The sequence below is a fragment of the Mya arenaria genome, chromosome 2, assembly GCF_026914265.1.
Source record: "Mya arenaria isolate MELC-2E11 chromosome 2, ASM2691426v1".
In the NCBI taxonomy this organism is placed as follows: Eukaryota; Metazoa; Mollusca; class Bivalvia; order Myida; family Myidae; genus Mya; species Mya arenaria.
This window is the reverse complement of record NC_069123.1, coordinates 19427060-19450213: the sequence shown is the minus strand read 5'-3', so window position 1 is coordinate 19450213 and position 23154 is coordinate 19427060. Positions and strand designations below refer to the sequence as shown.

At 36.0% G+C, this 23154-nt stretch overlaps 1 protein-coding gene across 4 annotated transcripts in view; it reads right to left on the bottom strand.

The window, feature by feature from the left end:
- Positions 1–22783, bottom strand: part of LOC128211604 (18S rRNA aminocarboxypropyltransferase-like) — a 40817-nt gene extending 18034 nt beyond the window's left edge. For 3 of the 4 annotated variants that reach the window (XM_052916608.1, XM_052916601.1, XM_052916591.1), the window contains exons 1-3: positions 15285–15473; positions 11766–11976; positions 3525–3718 (exon numbers count right to left, since the gene is read on the bottom strand). In XM_052916608.1, the coding sequence (XP_052772568.1) occupies positions 3525–3718; positions 11766–11976; positions 15285–15408 (529 nt within the window). In that variant the 5' untranslated portion in view covers positions 15409–15473. Of the gene's footprint in view, positions 1–3524; positions 3719–11765; positions 11977–15284; positions 15474–22628 lie in introns of those variants that run through there. The other variant, XM_052916612.1, reaches the window with a different exon arrangement.
- Positions 22784–23154: the final 371 nt, after the last annotated feature.

Genomic DNA, 23154 nt, shown 5'->3' with positions numbered 1-23154 from the left:
ACTGTATGAAGTTTTATTAAGTTCCATCCAATAATTTTCAAGTTATGCTCCGGACAAGAAAAAGGTAACAAAGGGCAATAACTCTGTAATTGGCTGAAAAAGAATTGCGGTTCCTGTACAATACACTTCCTCTTATTATGATCTATCACTCTATAAAGTTTAATTAAATTTCATCTAATAGTTTTCAAGTTATGCTCCGGACAAGAAAAAAGAAACAAAGGGTAGTAACTCTGTAATTAGCTGAAATAGAATTGTGGTTCCTGTACACTGCACTCCCTGTCATTATGATCTATCACTGTATGAAGTTTTATTAAATTCCTTCTAATAGTTTTCAAGTTATGCTCCAGACAAGAAAAAGTAACAAAGGGCACTAACTATGTAATAAGCTGAAATAGAATTGCGGTTCCTGTACACTGCACGCCCTCTCATTATGATCTATCACTGTATGAAGTTTTATTAAATCCCATCCAATAGTTTTTAAGTTATGCTCCGGACAAGAAAAAAGTAACAAAGGGCAGTAACTCTGTAATAAGCTAAAATAAAGTTATGGTTCTTGTGCACTTCACTTCCTGTCATTATGATCTATCACTCTATGAAGTTTTATTAAATTCCATCTAATAGTTTTCAAGTTATGCTCCGGAAAAGAAAAAGTAACAAAGGGCACTAACTATGTAATTAGCTGAAATAGAATTGCAGTTCCTGTACACTGCACTCCCTCTCATTATGATCTATCACTGTATGAAGTTTTATTAAATTCCCATCCAATAGTTTTTAAGTAATGCTCCGGACAAGAAAAAGTAACAAAGGGCAGTAACTCTGTAATAAGCTGAAATAGAGTTATGGTTCTTGTGCAATTCACTTCCTCTCATTGTGCTTTACCATTGTATGAAGTTTTAATAAATTCCATCTAGTAGTTAGCAAGTTAATGTCTGGATAAAAAAATTGACGGCAAAAAAAACAAATAAAGGGCAATAACTCAGTAATTAGTTTAGGTAGGGTTATGGTTCTTGAACACTGCACTTCCTCTCACTGTGCTTTACCATTGTATGAAGTACCAATGAATGCCATCCAGTACTTTTCAAGTTATACTCCGGACAAAAAAAAGTAACAAGGGGCAATAACTCAGTAATAAGCAAGAATAGAGTTATGGTTATTGTACACTGTACTTCCTCTCATTATGCTCTACCATTATATGAAGTTTGATTACCATTGGATAAAAACTTTTGATTTTATTACATAAAATGAAAACTTTAACATAAAATTGTTAACACACGCCCGCCCGCCCGGTTTTCGCCATTCTATAACCCGTAATTTTTCGATGAAATATCCGGCTAAAAATTGCACATTTAAAACAATTAGTTTAATTAATTTTAAATATATAACAAGAGCTGTCACAGAGACAGCGTGCTCGACTATTCCGCAGCTTTTCAATGTATGGATTGAAAAGTTTTGGCGAAACATGCATGGATCACTGTTAGTTTAGATTTCAATGCAATACATGATGTGCTGAGATATTAACATAAATGTGGTTACATGGAAAATTTTAACCAGAATTTTTTAAGTCTAATAATAAAGGGCCATTATTTGCAAAATACAGTTATCTAACTTGGATATTCAATTACGTTGGGTGGTTGAATACCATTGTATAAAGTCTCAACGCAATACATCAAGTAGTTGCTGAGATATTATCCTATGTGTGCTAACATGCAAGACCTTAACCAGAATTTCTAAGTCTCATAGTAAAGGGGCAAAAATTATATAATATGAAATATAGAGTTATCTTACTTGATTAAAGAAGAGTTAAATGGTTGGGGGCCTGTGTGAAAAGTTTCAAGGCAATACATGACTTATTCGCTAAGGTATTGACTTAAAAGTAGTAACATGCAAAAACTTAACCAAAATTTCTATATCAAAAAGGTGCCCATTATTTGAATTAAATGCAGATTAGAGTTATCTGACTTGGTTTATTAAGTAGGTTGGATGGTTGAGTACAATTGTATCAAGTCTCAATGCGATACCTCAAGAAGTAACTGAGATATTAACCTATGTGTGCTTGCATGCAAAACCTTAACCAGAATTTCTAAGTCAAATAATGAAGTGAAATTATTTGCATTAAATGCAAACTAGAGTTATCTAACTTGGTTAATTAAGTATGTTGGATGATTGAGTGCCATTGTATAAAGTCTCAATGCAATACCTCAAGTAGTTGCTGAGATTTTAACCTATGAGTGCTTGCACACAAAACCTTAACCAGAATTTCTAAGTCAATTAATAAAGGCCTATTATTTTCATTAAATGCAAACTAGAGTTTTCTAACTTAGTTAATTAAGTAGGTTGGATGGTTGAGTACCAATGTATAAAGTCTCAATGCAATACCTCAAGTAGTTGCTGAGATATTAACCTATGTGTGCTTGCATGCAAAACCTTAACCAAGGTGTGACGCCGACGCTTGGGTGAGTAGTATAGCTCTCCATATTCTTCGAATAGTCGAGCTATAAACAGTCCCTGACCGATTGAGATTTCAAGCTCTTAGAAGCACTGATACAGACAACACATTTGATTTTGTTTCTGTATCATAATGTTCCAACAGACATGCAAAAACATAAAAACAGAAAATATGGCAACTGAACATTACAAAAGTATACTGAAACTTTATCACATTGGAATGTCTTGTGACCAGCAATATAATTATATAAACATGACGTATCTGCACTTGATTACCATACTCACTTCAGAGTGATGGTACACTCTGTGATGATGTGTACAATGCATTGAACTTACTAACTGAATTACCACATAGTTTACAATTTATTTAAGTTAAGCAGTTATTTCGTATCTTTCCATTAAAAAAGATTACTGGATATGTCTATCTGGTAGAATTCATTCCTTATGCGTGATTGGCTAGTCAGTGTTATTACATGATATTACTGAGGTAGGTGTATAGCGTAATTATGTCACTCAATTAGAGTAAGCCTTCGTAGCTCAGTGGATATGACGCTGGACTGCAATTTTGGCGACACTGGTTTTTTTTACAATTATGATATCAAAGCCTCACACATTCTATTAGATAATTGTCCTGAGATTCGTTACAGTCCCTTTAATGCAAAAGGAGAAAAACTTTGTTGTAAATTGGGTTAGTAAGAGGATTTATTGCTCAATCAAACTTGACTGAGATATTATGTCTACTTCTTCTTTTTAAATATATAAATAATGCATAACTGTGGAGTTACTGATGCAAATTGACCATTGATCAAACTTGGTGGAGATGTCTTTATTACCAAAAAACATTGTCAAGCAGTTCATTATGATTATATGATAACTTCTAGTCACTATCTACACAAGATATAAAATTACAATTTTTCATCATAAAAAGGAGCAAGACTCTGAAGATCATATTAGAGTACAACAAAAGCAATTCATAGTATTCATTTTCCTTGGATGTACTCTAATATGATCTTCACAGTTATCATGTTGATAAATACAGACCATTACTTATAAACTGATATAAATTCAAATACATATACCTGCAAGAAACATTGCTGCTGCAAAAGCCTCTACACAGCTGAGAGTGCAAGGCTTTCCATAGTTGACTGGATTTGTAGCCACCAAGTAAGGAAGAAGTCTGGTGTTATTGCCCTTCATCTTGTTAAATGGTGTGTCTTCAAGCCGAGCCCATGAACAGTCCACAACAGCAATACCATGTTCTTTTACAATATCCCTGAAATAATATTGAGGAAAATCCCTGCAAACTTGAAATCATGAACATTTCAGGCCGCGTCAATCCATTTTTTACATGATTAAAAGATCATACCTTGCTGGGTTTAACCTTAAAAATAGCACAATAAAAAAAGTTTTAAAAAGTGTGAAATGTTTTTTTTTCAACAGCTTGCAAGTCATGTGATCATTTCAACTGTCAATCAGCCTTTCAGCAACTTGCTCATATTTTCAGCATTTTCACTCAATCAATTTTATGACCCAATGTTGAAGATATTTCTGTGTCTACTTTGTTTCGAAGCCTTTTTCAACAATGTAAGTTTTTCCTGGAAGCCAGGAAGTGTGTACGTGAATCACATTTACATATTCTTTCCAGAATCCTGAATAAATGGCCATCATGCAACAGTCAATTGTAACACCCCCCCCCCAGGTCCAGGAAATAGCCGAGACTTTGACTTTCGGTCCAGCCAAGCCCTCTAAATCCCCGCCCTGCGGGTACAAACTGCTGGTAAAATCTCCGCCAAATGCCCCCACACCCAAGGGACCTATGGTAAGGCCCATTCCCCGCTATTTTAAACGCGAAGACAAAACCACCACATGCACCCGGCACTGCGGGACACCTTGAAGGTAAAACCATGGCCCATTTCCCCGCCTTTCCCCGGTATACCCCCGGACCTCAGCCAGGGGGGCGTGGTTGCAACTGACTGGTGCATTAATTGTTGAGGTTCTCCAATGTGTAAAAGAGATCTAGAAGAAAGATAGCAAGCTTCTTGTATTTATTTTGACCAGTGGTCAGCCCAGCATACAGGGTGTTTTATGATCACAGAACTGATAAGCCATGCTCTTCTAGAGCCAAATTTTGGAGTAACTACATAAGTCTTAGGATTCTAGAAAAAATATGTAAAGATGATTATTTTTCAGCAAACTGATAAAATAGGTACATAAACAATGTTTTAATTACAGTCGAAACTCGTTATGTCGACTTTTTCGGGACCTATTGAAAAAAGTCAAGGTAACGAAAAGTCGACTCATCCGAATTACAAAAAAATATCACCAATCCCGACACGTTTGAGTTGGATTGTCCGATGTTTACATCCACAATTGAACGGATTTCACTGCGGAAAATGGGTAAATATGTGGGAATGTACTGAAACCCGTATATCCACTGGTACGGTAAGTGTACGGGATGTTGAATATACGGGAGTGTTCGGACCCGTATATTCACAAAACTCCTACATCTTGAGTATACGGGATTTGAAGTACGGGCGTGTACTAACCCGTACATCAATGTTATAGTAAAAACATGAATTCTGTAATCAAATTAGGTCTCTTCGTGTTTACTTTGACAACATGTATAATATGAACAACATTTATACCATATACTTAAAAAAAATCACTGTATTTAGGAAAATTGGAAGGTGTTAGTAAAAATCACATTTGTAGAAAATATAATGCTTTAATCAGTGTTGACTGCTTTTTGTGCAATTAGAAAGAGGTCTGAATACTAAAAAATAATTAAATAGGACAATGCTGAGTGATTTGACTAACGACTGGTAGTTTTACTATTTTGATGGATGTACGGTACTGTACATCTCCGTATACCTTGAGTGTACGGGCATGTACGGTCTCCGTACACTTTGAAAATACGGGATTATACCATTCCCGTACACGATGAATATACGGGCGTGTACAATTCCCGTATATTATGGATGTACGGAAATATAAAAGTTCCCGTACACGGTGAGTGTACGGAATAGTAACAATTCCCGTACACGATGAATATACGGGCGTGTACAATTCCCGTATATTATGGATGTACGGAAATATACAAGTTCCCGTACATGGTGAGTGTACGGAAAAGTAACAATTCCCACACACTATTGATATACGGAAATGTACTTTTTCCCGTACACCCATGTTGCAAAAAAGTTTGGAAATTTGTTATCATTTGACAGCATATATTATACGAACAACATTTATACCATTGACGTGTATACATATTTCCGTGTTACTTTGAGAAACAAGAATATCTTTATGATACGGAAGAATAAGATTTGACAATGCTGAGTGGTGTTACATTTGACAGCTATATGATACGATCAACATGTAAATGTATTACATATACCATTGACTTATTTGTTTTTCCGTGTTTCAGAGTAAAAGGAGTCGCGTTTTGTAGAAATATTAACGCTTTTATGTGTTTTAACAGCCGTTGAAGAAATTACAATGACATCTATATGATACAAAGTAATTGAATTTGACAATGCTGGGTGGATAAATTCACGGCTAGGGCCCGGGAATGTTTAGTTTCCCGTACATGATAAATATACTGGCGTGTACAAACCCCGTATATTATGGATGTTCGGAAATATACAAGTAACATTACCCGTACAAAACGGATACACGGACATGTTGTGTTTCCGTACAAGCTTAGTGTTAAGTTTACCCGTATATGATGAATATATCAATGGGGCATATAGGTTATGAGTGGAGGGGTTCACTCCTAAATGTTAGGACTTACAGTGAAACTGCGTTCCCTCGAACAAGCGGTCGTTCGAGAACCGGCGTTCCCTTGAGGTCAGAGCTTGGTCCCGAACGTTTTCCTTCTATTTTCATATAGAATATACCCACGCTGCATCGAAACCTAAATATGTCGAGCAGTCAAGCAATATCCTCGGTCCCAAGTATACAAATCGTGCACATAACCTTATGGCTCCCTCGCGGTCATAATTTCACACTTTTTCCCGAACGCATGTTCCAAAATAAACAAACATTTGCTAGGTGTTAAAATTTTCCCAAGTTGTAACAAGAGGCACATCAGTGCCTGTGCTCCACTGGCCAAAAGGTTCAAGCAAAGACCACCTAATGAACATTTTCGTCAAGTTTCATAGAAATACAATCATCAATTTTTGAGGAGAAGTTATTTAAAAAAAAAATTTACTTTAATAGCTCTGGCTGCCATGTTGTGCAGTGGACCGAAATGATTTGGGCAATTTGAGTATAGGAGCACCAAACAAACATTTCTGTCAAGTTTTATCGAAAAAAGGTCATCGGTTTCGACGACAAGTTTTTTTTATTTTTTAGCTCTGGCAGCCATGGTGTGCAGTGGACTGGAACCATTTAACAAATTTTGGTTAATGACCACCCAAGGAACATTTCTGTCAAGTTTCATCAAAATCTGATCATCGGTTTCTGAGGAGAAGTCGTTTAAAGGTTTTTCTATTTTTACCTCTGGGGGCCATCTTGTGCAGTGGACCGAAACCATTGAAGCAAATTTGATAAAGGACCATCCAAGGAACATTTCTGTTAAGTTTCATCAAAATCTGATCATCGGTTTCTGAGAAGATGTTCTTTAAAGGTTTTTCTATTTTTTTGCCCTGGCAGCCATGTTGTGCAGCGGACCGGAACCATTTGAGCAATTTTGGTTAAGGACCACCCAAGGAACAATTCTGTCAAGTTTCATCAAAATCTGCCCATCCGTTTCAGAGGAGATGTCGTTTAAAGATTTTGCTATTTTTAGCTGTGGCGGCCATATTGTGCAATGGGCCAGAACCATTTGAGCAATTTTAATAAAGGACCACCCAAGGAACATTACTGTCAAGTTTCATCAAAATCTGCCGAACCGTTTCAGAGGAGATGTCGTTTAAAGATTTTGCTATTTTTAGCTCTGGCGGCCATATTGTGCAATGGACCGGAACCATTTGAGCAATTTTGGTAAAGGACCACCAAAGGAACATTCCTGTGAAGTTTTGTCAAAATCCGCTTATCAGTTTCAGAGGAGATGTCGTTTAAAGTAAAAGTTTACGCACGCACGCACGCACGCACGCACTCACGACGGACAATCTGTGACGACATAAGCTCCATGGCCTTCGGCCAGTGGAGCTAAAAATTGCAATGACAGTTGAAACTCAATTTGATAAGGTGTGATAAACCGTTTATTACTGTTAACGCATGACCGATATTAGTTGATAATGGGCATTTGAGATGATAATTATGAGAAGTTAATGACGAGAAGTTAATTGTGAGAAATGTAAATGAGTAATAAGATTATGAATAAACACTACCATGTCAATCCAACATCGGAAACTATGAAAATAATTCCTACTTATTGCAATATGGCAATTTTGTAAAAATAAAAGTTCTATTTATTTATTTATTGATATTTCTTTTAAAATTTATATTTAGTATACATATAGTATACGACAGCCTTTGAACATATAAGCGATTTCCACAACGCAACACATAATCGGTGTCTTAGTAAACAGACGACTTCAAACTTAAAATACACTGAAATATATTTCATAACAGACTGGAGAATTGAAAATCAGGTCGTTCGAAACATCGGTTCCCTCGTATATATAAACACATAAGGCTATATCACTTCTAGTAAATCGTAGGAATTAACTAATACATTTTTCAGATAAGTCCACAGACGACTGTTTCAATTTATGGGTGACCGAAGAAATTGGGTGCATATCTAATATATGTTGTTTTTATATTGAAAGGTGGCACCTAATATAATTAAGAAGTGTCATCACTGTCTTTTTCTCGGGTACTTTTATGGCCTTTTCAATTAGTGCATGTCAGAGATCATTTGTTTTCATAACCACATGGCCAGTGGGTCATAAATCTACGAAACACGAATTATTAAAATTATTCATCGACATGCTGCGGAAAATATTATTATCATATTATGCATGAATTGAATAATGGTAAATAGATAGATAAATAAATAAATGAATAAAATAAATAAATATCCAGCAGGTTTATCTCACTTAAAATTGTATTCAAACGATTTTATATTATCTGTGACATCTGCTTTGATGAATGCTGATAAAATAAGATCATATCTAAGATAAGGCCTCAAAAGAGACCGATTACTTATTAAACACAACAAAAATATTCATTAATTTCAAGTTTTCTAATTGCATTTTATTAAAATTGCATTAAGTTATAATTTTGAAGAAACCAGATTTGTTTTGATCTTAATTTTATTGAAAATGGCTCTAATTGTTAGCTTACTTTCTTCATAGTTTGATTCCTATAATGAACTTCCTTTTCATTAAAAGCAGTTTACCCTAATCCTCCCATTGGTATGAGGGAGTATGAGGGAGTTGAAATAAAGATGCTCTTTAAAGATTGACAATTTTAACATTTTTTTAAGTTTGGTCTCATCTGATGAATTTGGCATCAATGCCTTCATTTCAGTCATATAAGACACCTCACAGTATAACAGATCTCAACTGTTTTGAAAACTGCCGAAATATTTAGTTTTTTTAAAACATTAGTATTATTGTAACGCTTTTAGCCATAAAACATCAATTTTCAAACTTAAATATGAACAATTGTGATCTGATCATTTGTCAGCAGTCTAATATCAATGAATTCCAGATTATTATGCAAAATTGGCTCATTCCAAGACAAAAAAGTAGTCAAAACGGTCAATCTGTGAGAGTGCAGTTTTAATACTCATTTATTATTATGTATGTAAAAGAAATGCAGAGGAAGTCAAAATCAATGATGTCCTTGCGCGATTTGATCTAATGCCTGAAGCCAAGAAATCGCGGAATGGAACTCATATTAGTTGTGTGATGTTTTCTGGACGTTTGTTTTAACAGCCTGTATAAATTGTTGTTTGACAAGGCAGTGGAATTTTAATCATACAACATTTTGTTTGAGCAAATGCCACAATGAAATGATTATGTTAAGGCAGATCTAGAATGACATTAAACATTGATTACTCAAACATGATATTTTTAAATCTTATGAATTTATATAAATAGTAGTTTTTCCTATGTCTATAAATAATGTTTTATGTAAAACAACATGTATTTGTTATTTCTTAGCATTCGTGTCTAACACGGTCAAACCCTTTCTTTGTCCATCCCGTATAAGGTCTGTACATTCATCCGTGTACGGGATCCGTATTCCAATCCCGTACACGTTGCGTGTACAGGGTCCGTATATTCATCCCGTACACGTTGCGTGTACAGGGTCCGTATATCCATCCCCTATACGTTGCGTGTATGGGCTCCGTATATTCACCCCGTACATGTTCCGTGTACAGGTCCGTATATTCATCCCGTACACGTTGCGTGTACGGAGTCCTATATCCATCCCGTACACGTTGCATGTACGGGGTCCGTATTTCCATCCCGTACACTTTGCATGTACGGGGTCCGTATATCCATCCCGTATACGTTGCATGTACGGGGTCCGTATATCCATCCCGTATACGTTGCATGTACGGGGTTCGTATATCCATCTCATATACGTTGCATGTACGGGGTCCGTATATCCATCCCATATACGTTGCATGTACGGGGTCCGTTTATCCATCCCGTATACGTTGTATGATGTCCGTATATCCATCCCGTACACGTTGTATGACGTCCGTACACGTTGTATGACGTCCGTATATCCATCCCGTATACGTTGTATGATGTCCGTATATCCATCCCGTACACGTTGTATGACGTCCGTATATCCATCCCGTATACGTTGTATGACGTCCGTATATCCATCCCATACACGTTGCATGTACGGGGTCCGTATATCCATCCCGTATACGTTGTATGACGTCCGTATATCCATCCCGTACACGTTGAATATACGGGGTCGGTACATCAATCCTGTACATGTTGCATGTACGGGGTCCGTATATCCTGTACACGTTGCATGTACGGGGTCCGTATATCCATATATATTTTGTCAAAACATTCTATGGATAAAATGTGTATTTCTTCAAAAACACGCTAAATAACATAAAAATATTGCACATTTTTTTCTCAAAATTAAAATATCTCCTTATATCCAAAGATACGGGAATGGATATACGGAAGTCAGTACACGTGGTGTTCAGTATACGTATAAATATACGGGGTCCGTACATGTGGATATACGGGTCCGAACACGCCCGTATATTCAAGATGTATGGGACCGTTCTTTCCCGTATATTCAACCATTTTCCGCAGTGTTTGTTACATATTTTAGTCGTGAAAACAGCAAACTTATTATTGAAAAATAAAGTGAAACAAAAAAAGAATTATTTGCGTCAAATTTATTTCTCTTACGTTTATGGATCACACAAAACACATATAAAACCACAATTGCATACATTTGTACATTGTAAGAAAACGATATAGCACATATGACAACAACTTTTATAAAATAGCACATTCGTGTTTTGTTTATAAACAGCAATATAGCACAATCTCAAAAATACCAAAAAGAGCTTGAGCAATAAATGTCTCTTTAATTAAATACATAAACAAACAACTTTAATTATTCGCACTTATCAATTACATTTTTGTATCCCCCAATTATGACAGTTTGTTATATTGACACGCACGGTAATTTGCGACATGCCGCAAACCGTCATCAATATTTCCACACCTACGTCTCGATCTACAGTTCGACATAAAGAACATAGGAAATGTGTGAAATTCGACCACTGGGACTGAAAAACGAGGTAAAAATTGTTGAATTTATTACTGTGAAATATTTTTTCTAAAGATTTGACCTAGTTTTTGACCCGAGATGATCCATATTAATATATATTCAAGATGACATGCCGACAAATTGTCTGACCAAGTTTGATAACCATTGTATAAAAAATCTTGATTTTATTACATAAAATGAAAACTTAAACACAGAATTGTTAACGCCCCTAGGGACCTAAACGCAATCCCATGAAAGGTATCCATAAACTCTTCCTTTATACCACGTTGGGTCAAGATATGTCAACCCTATCTAAAGTTATTCAGTTTCAATTGTTTTTCTATTTTTAGTAACAGTGGCCTTCACCTTGACTCTAGAGACCCCAAACGCAATCCCATCAAATGTATCCATAAACTCTTCCTTTAGACCAAGTTTGGTCAAGATATGTCAACTCTTAATGAAATTATTCAGTTTCATATGTGAGTTTGAAGCCGGCTGGCCGCCTGCCCGAACAACAACGTTCGTCATTCTAATAACCAGGTTTCACTTTGTGAAAACCTAGTTAATTAAAGCTATTTTTTTCTGTTTGGATCTTCAATTTGAGCTCCTACCTGTCAGCTGTGGAGACACATTGACTGCCTATGGGAGAGAGGATGATTCCATTAAACCTCTGTCCTAGTTTCAATGTCCGAACCAACCCCATACGGACAAGCTTCCTTCCAGTGCACTTTTTGGGGTCACAATGTTCTAAATCCCACATAGCTAGTGGGAAGTCAATGGAAATGTCATCCGTCTCCTCAGAATTACTGGAACTGCCAGACTCTATATGAAACAAGCAAATTCGTTGAATTGATATCCCCCGCCTGATTGGGCTAAGTCAAGGAATGGAAATCAATTGTTGATGAAATATATATATATATATATGAGTATGAGTTTGATTGCAACTGTTTAAAATAAAAAAATAAATTGTATATAATGTAACATCTAGAATTGACCAAGAAACCTAGTTTATGACTCCATGTTACCCAGTTCCCAACTAATCTAAGATTTCATCAAGGCAAACATTCTGATCATGTTTCATGAAGATTGGTCCAGATATATTGCGAAAAATATAGCCTCTAGAGTGTCCACAAGGTTTTTTTAAGATTTGACTCAGTGACCTCATTTTTGACCCCACATGACCTACTAGTTTCAAACTATTTCAAGATTTCATTGAGGCATTTTGATGTTTCATGGAAATTAAAACAGATGTATTGCCTTTAAAGTGTTCCCAAGATTTCTGTAAGATATGACCTAGTTTTTGACCCATATGACCCACTTTTAAAACGCAGTCGAAATTTAACACAAGAGAACATTCTGACCATGTTTGAACTTAATCACCACCATAAAATAGTTTTGGACAAGATTTTTGAAAGATTTGACCTAGTGACCTAATTTCTTATCACATGTGGCCCAGTTTAAAATATATCGAAGAGTTCATCAAGGAAAGCATTCTGATCAAGTTTAATGAATATAAGACCATACATATTGCCTCTAATGTGTTTCAAAGATTTTTCTAAGATTTGACCTAGTGACCTAATTTTTGACCCCATGTGACCCACTTTTTTAAGTGGTCCATATTTTATTTAAGGGGTACATCATGACTAATTTTGAACATAACTTGACCAATCATTACCATGGTATAGTTCTGGACAAGATTTTTCTAAGATTTGACCTAGTGTCCTAATTTTTAATCATATGTGACCCAGTTTTATTTACGACCAAGAGTTCAACAAGGAAAAAATTCTGATAAAGTTTCATGAATATTTGACCATGTATAATGCCTCTAGTATGATCAAAAGATTTTTCTAAGATTTGACCTATTGACCTAGTTTTTGACCCCATGTGACCAACTTTTAAAAATAGGTCGAGATATGATCAAGGCGAACATTCTGACCAAGTTTGAACATTTTCTGATCAATGCCTACCAAGATATGGTACCGGACGGACGGACGGACGGACGGACAGAATTATGGACAGACAACGCCAAAACAATATCCCCCTCCCGAAATCTTCGATTCGGCGGGGGATAACAAAAAATATTTATAAAAATAAAATAAAATACATAGGTAGAATGATGCGTGCCATGTTATATAGATATAGGATTACTGTGGAGCAAACAACGATCCTTGCCTGATTTTTTACTGGGTCAAACGAGAGAAATAACTTGACAATTATTGGTCTTGCTATACTCGTGCCTAATGTCTCTGGAAAAATGTATAAATGTATTATACAATGATATCACCATGGTAAATAGGCGTTTGTGTGTTGTTGTTTTTTTAAAAACATAAATAAATAACTCTTATAAATAACAAACAGCAGAAGTTTACTGCTTAACAAAAAGTTATCTGAATGTTGTAGTATATTTTATGTGTCACCCAGTTGGCCTCAAAATAACTTGCGCAATAATCTATTATATGCCTGTCTGACAACCTTTACAGGCAAGTCATAGAAAACATGCTGAGGAATTTCGGGCAGTTTCAACCCAAGAGCCATACTATAAAAGTATATATAGAAAAAATGTGACTCCTAGAGCAGGGCCAGAGGCACTCCCAATCTGTACATATTCCAGAGCAGGTCTGGAAAAGCACTGGAAAGGCTGGATACATAGCGAAACTTCAATTGAAAAACAAAGGTGTACATACTAACAACCTTTTACCAATTACCAAATGAATAATATATACAATTTATACTAGTACATCAAACATACAGTGAATAAATATTATGTAATTGATTCAATCCACAGGTTTTTGGCGTTGTGGAAGAACCCTTAAACATAAACCTAATTAATATGTCCAATGCATTTTGTTGGGATGCATTTCGTTTAACTGGCATACCTTGGAAGTAAATTAAATACGCCATTAACTAACAAGAGCTGTTGTAAGACAGTGCAAATGACTACGCTGCTTTGACTTAGAAGCGAATACAACATTGATGTATGTGCCAGTCAAAAGCAATAAAAATCAAATTAAAAAGTGAACAGTGACCATTACTGTCGGGGGCTCAAAACACAATCTCATGAAAGGTCTCTATAAACTCTTTATATATACCAAGTTTGTATAAATACATGAACATAACCTGTCAGATCTGTCCCAGATTTACAGATATTGGGTAGCTACAATAATGAGCGATCAGGGATACTTTTTTTTATTATTTTGACATTTCATATCCCTGTAATGCTACAACTCTACCATTTAACACCAGGCGAAGGCATATATGGTAATTTTGTGCATCGATGTTGAATAATAATGACTAAGTTGTTCAATATATACCTGACAGTGATCTAAACTGGATTTAACTTGTCATTACAGTCGTTATTTTCACATCATTTTTTTCTGGGTCACGAATACCGTTATATATGTACACAACATGTCAGATTTGACCCAGATCAGGATACTCAATTTTCATCGCGTAAAAATCCCTTGGTGTAATATCACAATCCCCTGGAATTCAGACCAAAATCCCCTGGGAAGTCTCTCAGAAATATGGCATGTATGGATACTTGATAAACAATAGACACAAGTAAGTGTTTTATGATATCTGAAAGTATTTTTTTGCCATAATGACATAAATAAATGTGTTAAGTAGTAGGCAATAATATTTTCGTAGACATGTGAATTTATAACAGAGATAATTTCAAATTGTGGCCGCGTGGATTCTCTGTGCAAGGACCATTCGCTACTTTTTGCTGGGATGGTGTACGGGACGAGTCATCCATAGACAAAAAATTGTCAAAAGACTCGTTGACGGCCAATTATGCACCAGTCAATGGTAACCACCACTCCCAAAGTCCAGGGGTATACCGGGGATAGCTGGGGAAATGGGCCGTGTTTTTACATTCCATGTGGCCCCGCAGTACCGGTGAATGTGGTGGTTTTGTCTTCGCACCAAATATAGGGAGGAATGGGCCTTACCTAGGGTCCCTGGGGTGCAGTGAATTTGGCAGGGATTTTACCATCAGTTTGTCTCCGCAGGGCGGGGATTTTACCCGAGCCTATCTGGGCCTAAAGTCAAAGTCCCCGCTATTCCCCGGAACTGGGGAGGTCGTGGTGACTGATGCATTAGGTGGATTAGACATAGACCGTACTTACTATCGTCAGCATACTCAGAAGCGGATTCGTCATAGCAACCTTTAGTGAACTGTGTTTGTCTGTTTAAACCAGATGTAGTTTTTTTCTGTTTAGACCTGTTTTTTCGTTCTTTCAGTTTGTTCATTATTAGATAGGCCCACCACCATAAGGCAAGTAGCGAACGTCGTTTACCTCCTTTTCAAAGAGTTCAAGATGCAGACAACAGTTTATATACGTTATGATCTTTGGTGAATAATAAGTATGATCAATAGTGTTTACGCTCAGGCGTAGCCATTTTGGGTCGCTTTAAAATGCGCATTCGGAGCTCCTCGGCCATTTTTTTCAAAAACAACGATAAAAAGGCTGAGGAGTTCCGAATGTAAAATGCGGTCTTTACAGCGGACGATATAGAAAGCGTTGAATAGTGCGGACGACATAAACAAAGAAGGGTTTTGAAAACTGCAGCCAATTTAGACAAAGAAGTAAATCGAATACTTGTGTTTTCCTTGAACTGCGTAAGCAAATGTGGCAAATTTGTATGTGTTTTTTAGACTTAATATATAACATGTTTAAAGAGCTTTGATTTGTTTATCAATAATGATTTTATTATTGAAAAATGTATATTATCTAGATATCCATTAGAGCTCTGTTATTTTTGAAAACCAGCCAGATCCGCCCAAGCATGCCTAGATTATGGGACTTAAAAGTATAAAAAAAATCTGTGCGCCTGTTAACAATTGCTTATAAACAAGATACAGTCTTCTGTTTTTATTGTATCTTGATGAAACTTGTACAGTAATTTAGATATCTATCAAAGCTCGGTTCCTTTTGAAAACCAGCCAGATCCGCCCATGCATGCCTAGATTATGGCCCTTGAAAATGCTGTTTTTAGCTTAGTCTATTTGTAGCCAAGTTTACATGGATAGTCACAATTGCTTGTGAATGTTTGTTCAAATTATGCCCCTGGAGTCATTATTGGCCACGCCCCCACGTTCACAGGTTTGGTATACTTAAATTTGGAAATGTTAAAAACCTTTTTTGTCTGAAACAGCTATGCAGATCCTTGCTATTTTGAACAAAGCTTGATTTAGTGGTCCACTACCAAGATTGTTCAATTTATGTCCCTTCGGTCAAAACTGGCACTGCCCCGGGGGTCACAAGTTTCCTAGAGACTTATTTAAGAAATATTTTCAAAATCTTCTTGTTTCAAACCACAAGGCCCATACCTTTGATATTTGTTGTTGAGCATCATAAGATGATCGTCTAGCAAAACATTTGAAATTATGCCCCTTTGGCAAAAGCTTAACCCACCCCTTTTGACATACCTTTTCAATTTTAAATCTACAGCAATGAAATTTTGACCATGTGTACAGTTTTGCAAACGAGCATCAATGTTGTCCTCGGATGACCTTGACTTTGACCTTTTGACCACCTTTTTTTATTTTTAAAGCTACAGAAATGAAATTTTGACCATGAGTATAGTTTTGAAAGCATATTTTGGCAGATGACCTTTACTTGGCACATATTAAAATAGTCAATGCAACTAATTTGCTTACAACACTTTCTGTCCTCAGATGTTGAATGTGCAGCGTTTTCAGGTAACCAAAACACAAAAAGTGAACTATATATTTGTTGCCTATTACGCGTACATATACATCCTCTGGATTGAAAATGACCACAAGAGCCATGCCAGTAGAGCATAGGCCCTCATGGGCCTCTTGTTTTAATTTCATTGTATTTTTTATTTATTTGCCAATGCTTAAATTTGGTCATTATCTAGTGTTCTTCTTCTCCGTCTTTATCTAGTGTCGATTAGTTATAAATGGGCTTTGTTTTTATATAAATCCAACTTCTTACATGCTGGTTATATGATTATCCTATTATATACCAGAAGTCCTAACTATTTGATAATTTTGTCCAACCTATCTTACTTAATATTTGGGATTGTCATTTCAAAGCCTATCTGTTTTTCAAAAAAAATATAATGAAGTAATGTCATAGCCTTGGTGATGTCATGGGCATTATGGGCTAATATGAAACAGTAATACACATGCTAGTAGTGACAGTACACGTCTGTGAAGCCAGACCCAGATCTCTGGGTTTAATTACTGTCAACTTATAATATTTATTGATGGATTAAATCTGACAAGCGTTCGCCTCATTCTGTTTGTGGTGCTTTGTTTACCCCTGGAATCGTGTTTGTTCACTAAATGATAATTTGATATTGTAAGTGGACTTTCCTTACGTACGCTTTTCTTGCCACCATTTAACTAAACAAAACATCTCATTTACTTCATTTCAAAGTGAACATATTGTTCATGTCTTGCAGAAAACTGATTGGTACTGATCAGTTTCAGGCGGTTCTTTTCCTTTAAAGAAATGCCCTTACTCCTCCTGTTTTCTGTGTCTGTAATCTACAAATGGCCAGTATAGGATTTCCTTATTTTCTCTTTAGAGATGCATGCTAAAGGAATTTAAACATTTTATTTTAAACAACTTCTCTTAAACCACTTGCAGTTGTGGATGGTCTTCTTCCAGATTCCTTTACCTTAAATGTATCCATGGCAACCAAAAGGAACAACGTTGAAAATATTCTCCTCAGAAACATTTCGCTAAGTTTCAAAGGTGGTCGTTTATCAAATTCTTTCAAGCCATGTTGGTTTGTTAAAAACTTTCCCTTCAGTGTATGTAGCTAGTTTTCACTATATGACTAAATAATTATGAACATCTTGAAAAATCTTCTCTAAAACCACAGGCCAGTTTTGAACAGAAAAGGTTGTCTTTTTTCAAATTCCTTCAAGCCATGTTGGTTCTTAAAAATCATGGCCTAAGGTCGGTGATAATTTCTCCTTTATGACTACAGTCGAACCTCGTTATGTCGACTTTCTCGGGACCTAGTGAAAAAAAAGTCGAGATAACGAGGAGTCGACTCATCCGAATTACAAAAAATATCACCAATCCCAACACGTTTGAGTTGGATTGTACGATGTTTACATTCACAATTGAACGGTCTTGTTAAATAATTTCCTCGTGAAAACAGCAAACTTATTATTGAAAAATAAAGTGAAACAAAAGAAGAATTATTTGTGTCATATTTATTTCTTTTACGTTTATGGATCACACAAAACACATATAAAACCACAATTGCATACATTTGTACATTGTAAGATTTTATACCGGGCCCTTCTCTGAAAAGGTCGACCAGAGCAGTGGAACTGATGTTTGACATTTTGAAGTTATTCTTTCTGTTCCCATTCGGGATTGTTATCTAATCAATAAAATGTTCATGTTTTATACAAAACCAAAGGGCTTGAGCAATAAATGTCTCTTTAATTAAATACATAAACAACCAACTTTAATTATTCGCACTTACCAATTACATTTATGTATCTCCAAATTATGACAGTTTGTTATATTGACACGCACGGTATTTTGCGACATGCCGCAAACCGTCATGAAAATTTACACACCTATGTCTCAATCTGTACAGTTCGACATAAAGAACATAGGAAATGTGTGAAATTCGACAACTGGGACTGAAAAACGAGGTCGACATAGCGAAAAAGTCGAGATAAAAAAAATCGACACAAACAGATTTATATTAATAGAATAAGAAGGAATAAATTCGGGACCGGAAAAAAGTCGACATAACCGGAAAGTCGACTTATCCGACGTCGACACAGCGAGGCTCGACTGTATTTGTAGTTTTTGGAAAATCTTCTCCACAGAAACCACTGGCCAAACTTGGTTATTCAATTGAATGTTTAAAAGCAGACCATACTCTATCACTGTAAATAAAACTTGCTGAATGTTTCTCCACGATTTATAGTTTAAGGTTGATTATTGGCCTGTCAAAATAAATCATTGTATATGGCATTACGGTAAGTGCTGCATCCAGAAATCTTATGCCCAATATTCACAAAAGGGTATGAAACAACTCTATATATAACTGTATGAATATGGCTCGTCAAACTTGATCAGAATATTTGTGGTATTTATATCAACTCAAGTTCTGAAACGATTCTTGACCACCAGGCCTCTGTGTGTTTATTTTCAGTGCATTGAAATAATTATGTGTTGTGGTATACAGCCATACATAATTGGCATCCATTAAAAAATACTTAATGAAATGTAGCATTCCGCAGTCCAAGATCCTGGGTTCCTAGTATGTAGGGTAGGCTTCATTTTTTGTTTAAGATTTGTTTACGGAAATAGTTATCTCCGACTGCAACATTCATCAGATCATGCTGAGATCACATCGTACAGAATGTGTGCGTTAAGAGCTTCAGCTTTGGCAACATTTCCCAAACGGTGCACAGTATGGTTTATTTTCAACGCAAGGGCCATAACTCTATACAAATTCTGGTAAATTTTGATCACCAACTTTGTGACAATGTCTTGAGATTACTGGTGTACATTTGCAAAAGTCATATATATGAACACTGTCTTTTCTTTTAAATATTTCGTCAATTCAGGGGTTATAACTCTCGTTTGACTTGGTCTTTCCAGCTATTCTGGCTGTCAAACTCCAAAGAGGTATTATAAGTATCTATCATGTGTGCCCGAGGGTCGGATTTTTTTTATCCGGACCGGAAAAACATGATTGATACTTTTTCTTGCATATCTAAATTGATCAATTTGTGGGGAAAATGACGTTGAAAACGAACTTTTGTACTATTACACCAAAAAGCGCGTGCGACGTTGCTTACCGACAGGTCCGGTATGCAAGAATAATAGTTATTCCCCATATACATTGTGAATTAGTTTGGTGATCGTTGTTGTTCAAATGCTTAAGTTTGGGAGTGGACATAATCAGCCCTGTACGTTTTTGTAATGGCGATAAATTCCCAGTAGTCAACAGTATACATATATATGGAATAAAGAAACCATACATTCTAAAACATACCAGTTCTTAAAGTTAAATTTTCCTTGTCTTGAACAGAACTTGAAAACTATTGAATGAAATTTAATTAAACTTCATACAAGGATAGAACATAATGGGATGAAGTGTAGTGGACTGGTATCATAACTTTACTTGAGCTAATTACAGAGTTATTGCTCTTTGTACTTTTTTCTTGTTCAGAGCATAACTTGAACACTACCAGATGGGATCTAATAAAATTGTATACAAATGTAAAACACAGTGGCGGGAAGTACAGTGTACAAGAACCACAATTCACAGCATTGTAATTTTAGATGGTGTTTCTTATAATAACACTCTCGTTTCCTATCCGGACGGAATTTATTAAACTTTAAACAATGTTAGAACATTCTTTATCAGAAGCAGAGAGGTTGTCATAATTTTTTATAATCTTAGTAATTTTACACTTCACAAAAGTAAATATCCACTAAGCAGTACAGTGTAGCATTGAAAAGGTGATGTAGTGAAGGAAAATTATGTGAACGTTACATAGAAAGTTTAAAATTATGTTTACTTTCAGAACATGTGAATATGAGCAAACAAGCTTAGACTACTCAAAATTCAAAACATTAAAATAAAAATAAATCGAATTACATATTTTTCATCTCTAAATGTGGCACACATTCGACTTATATTGCTCATTCTCCTAAGGAACCTTAAAGCTGCACTCTCACAGATTGACCATTTTTACAACTTTTTATTTTTTGTCTTGGAAAGAGCTAATGATTGCGTAATATCTGCAAACCAATGATATAAGATTGCTGACAAAATACTAGATCGTAGAATTTCATATTTCTGTTCGAAAATTAATGTTTTATGGCTTAAACCGTTACTAACGGTTTAAGAAAAACGCATAAAACATCATTTTTTAAATTAAATATAAAAATTTACGATCTATTTTTTTGTCAGCAGTCTAACATAGAGCAGGTCTGGAAAAGCACTGGAAAGGCTGGATACATAGCGAAACTTCAATTGAAAAACAAAGGTGTACATACTAACAACCTTTTACCAATTACCAAATGAATACTATATACAATTTATACTAGTACATCAAACATACAGTGAATAAATATTATGTAATTGATTCAATCCACAGGTTTTTGGCGTTGTGGAAGAACCCTTAAACATAAACCTAATTAATATGTCCAATGCATTTTGTTGGGATGCATTTCGTTTAACTGGCATACCTTGGAAGTAAATTAAATACGCCATTTAACTAACAAGAGCTGTTGTAAGACAGTGCGATTGACTACGCTGCTTTGACTTAGAAGTGAATACAACATTGATGTATGTGCCAGTCAAAAGCAATAAAAATCAAATTAAAATGTGAACAGTGACCATTACTGTCGGGGGCTCAAAACACAATCTCATGAAAGGTCTCTATAAACTCTTTATATATACCAAGTTTGTATAAATACATGAACATAACCTGTCAGATCTGTCCCAGATTTACAGATATTGGGTAGCTACAATAATGAGCGATCAGGGATACTTTTTTTCTTATTATTTTGACATTTCATATCCCTGTAATGCTACAACTCTACCATTTAACACCAGGCGAAAGCATATATGGTAATTTTGTGCATCGATGTTGAATAATAATGACTAAGTTGTTCAATATATACCTGACAGTGATCTAAACTGGATTTAACTTGTCATTACAGTCGTTATTTTCACATCATTTTTTTCTGGGTCACGAATACCGTTATATATGTACACAACATGTCAGATTTGACCCAGATCAGGATACTCAATTTTCATCGCGTAAAAATCCCTTGGTGTAATATCACAATCCCCTGGAATTCAGACCAAAATCCCCTGGGAAGTCTCTCAGAAATATGGCATGTATGGATACTTGATAAACAATAGACACAAGTAAGTGTTTTATGATATCTGAAAGTATTTTTTTGCCATAATGACATAAATAAATGTGTTAAGTAGTAGGCAATAATATTTTCGTAGACATGTGAATTTATAACAGAGATAATTTCAAATTGTGGCCGCGTGGATTCTCTGTGCAAGGACCATTCGCTACTTTTTGCTGGGATGGTGGACGGGACGAGTCATCCATAGACAAAAAATAGTCAAAAGACTCGTTGACGGCCAATTATGCACCAGTCAATGGTAACCACCACTCCCAAAGTCCAGGGGTATACCGGGGATAGCTGGGGAAATGGGCCGTGTTTTTACATTCCATGTGGCCCCGCAGTACCGGTGAATGTGGTGGTTTTGTCTTCGCACCAAATATAGGGAGGAATGGGCCTTACCTAGGGTCCCTGGGGTGCAGTGAATTTGGCAGGGATTTTACCATCAGTTTGTCTCCGCAGGGCGGGGATTTTACCCGAGCCTATCTGGGCCTAAAGTCAAAGTCCCCGCTATTCCCCGGAACTGGGGAGGTCGTGGTGACTGATGCATTAGGTGGATTAGACATAGACCGTACTTACTATCGTCAGTATACTCAGAAGCGGATTCGTCATAGCAACCTTTAGTGAACTGTGTTTGTCTGTTTAAACCAGATGTAGTTTTTTTCTGTTTAGACCTGTTTTTTTCGTTCTTTCAGTTTGTTCATTATTAGATAGGCCCACCACCATAAGGCAAGTAGCGAACGTCGTTTACCTCCTTTTCAAAGAGTTCAAGATGCAGACAACAGTTTATATACGTTATGATCTTTGGTGAATAATAAGTATGATCAATAGTGTTTACGCTCAGGCGTAGCCATTTTGGGTCGCTTTAAAATGCGCATTCGGAGCTCCTCGGCCATTTTTTTCAAAAACAACGATAAAAAGGCTGAGGAGTTCCGAATGTAAAATGCGGTCTTTACAGCGGACGATATAGAAAGCGTTGAATAGTGCGGACGACATAAACAAAGAAGGGTTTTGAAAACTGCAGCCAATTTAGACAAAGAAGTAAATCGAATACTTGTGTTTTCCTTGAACTGCGTAAGCAAATGTGGCAAATTTGTATGTGTTT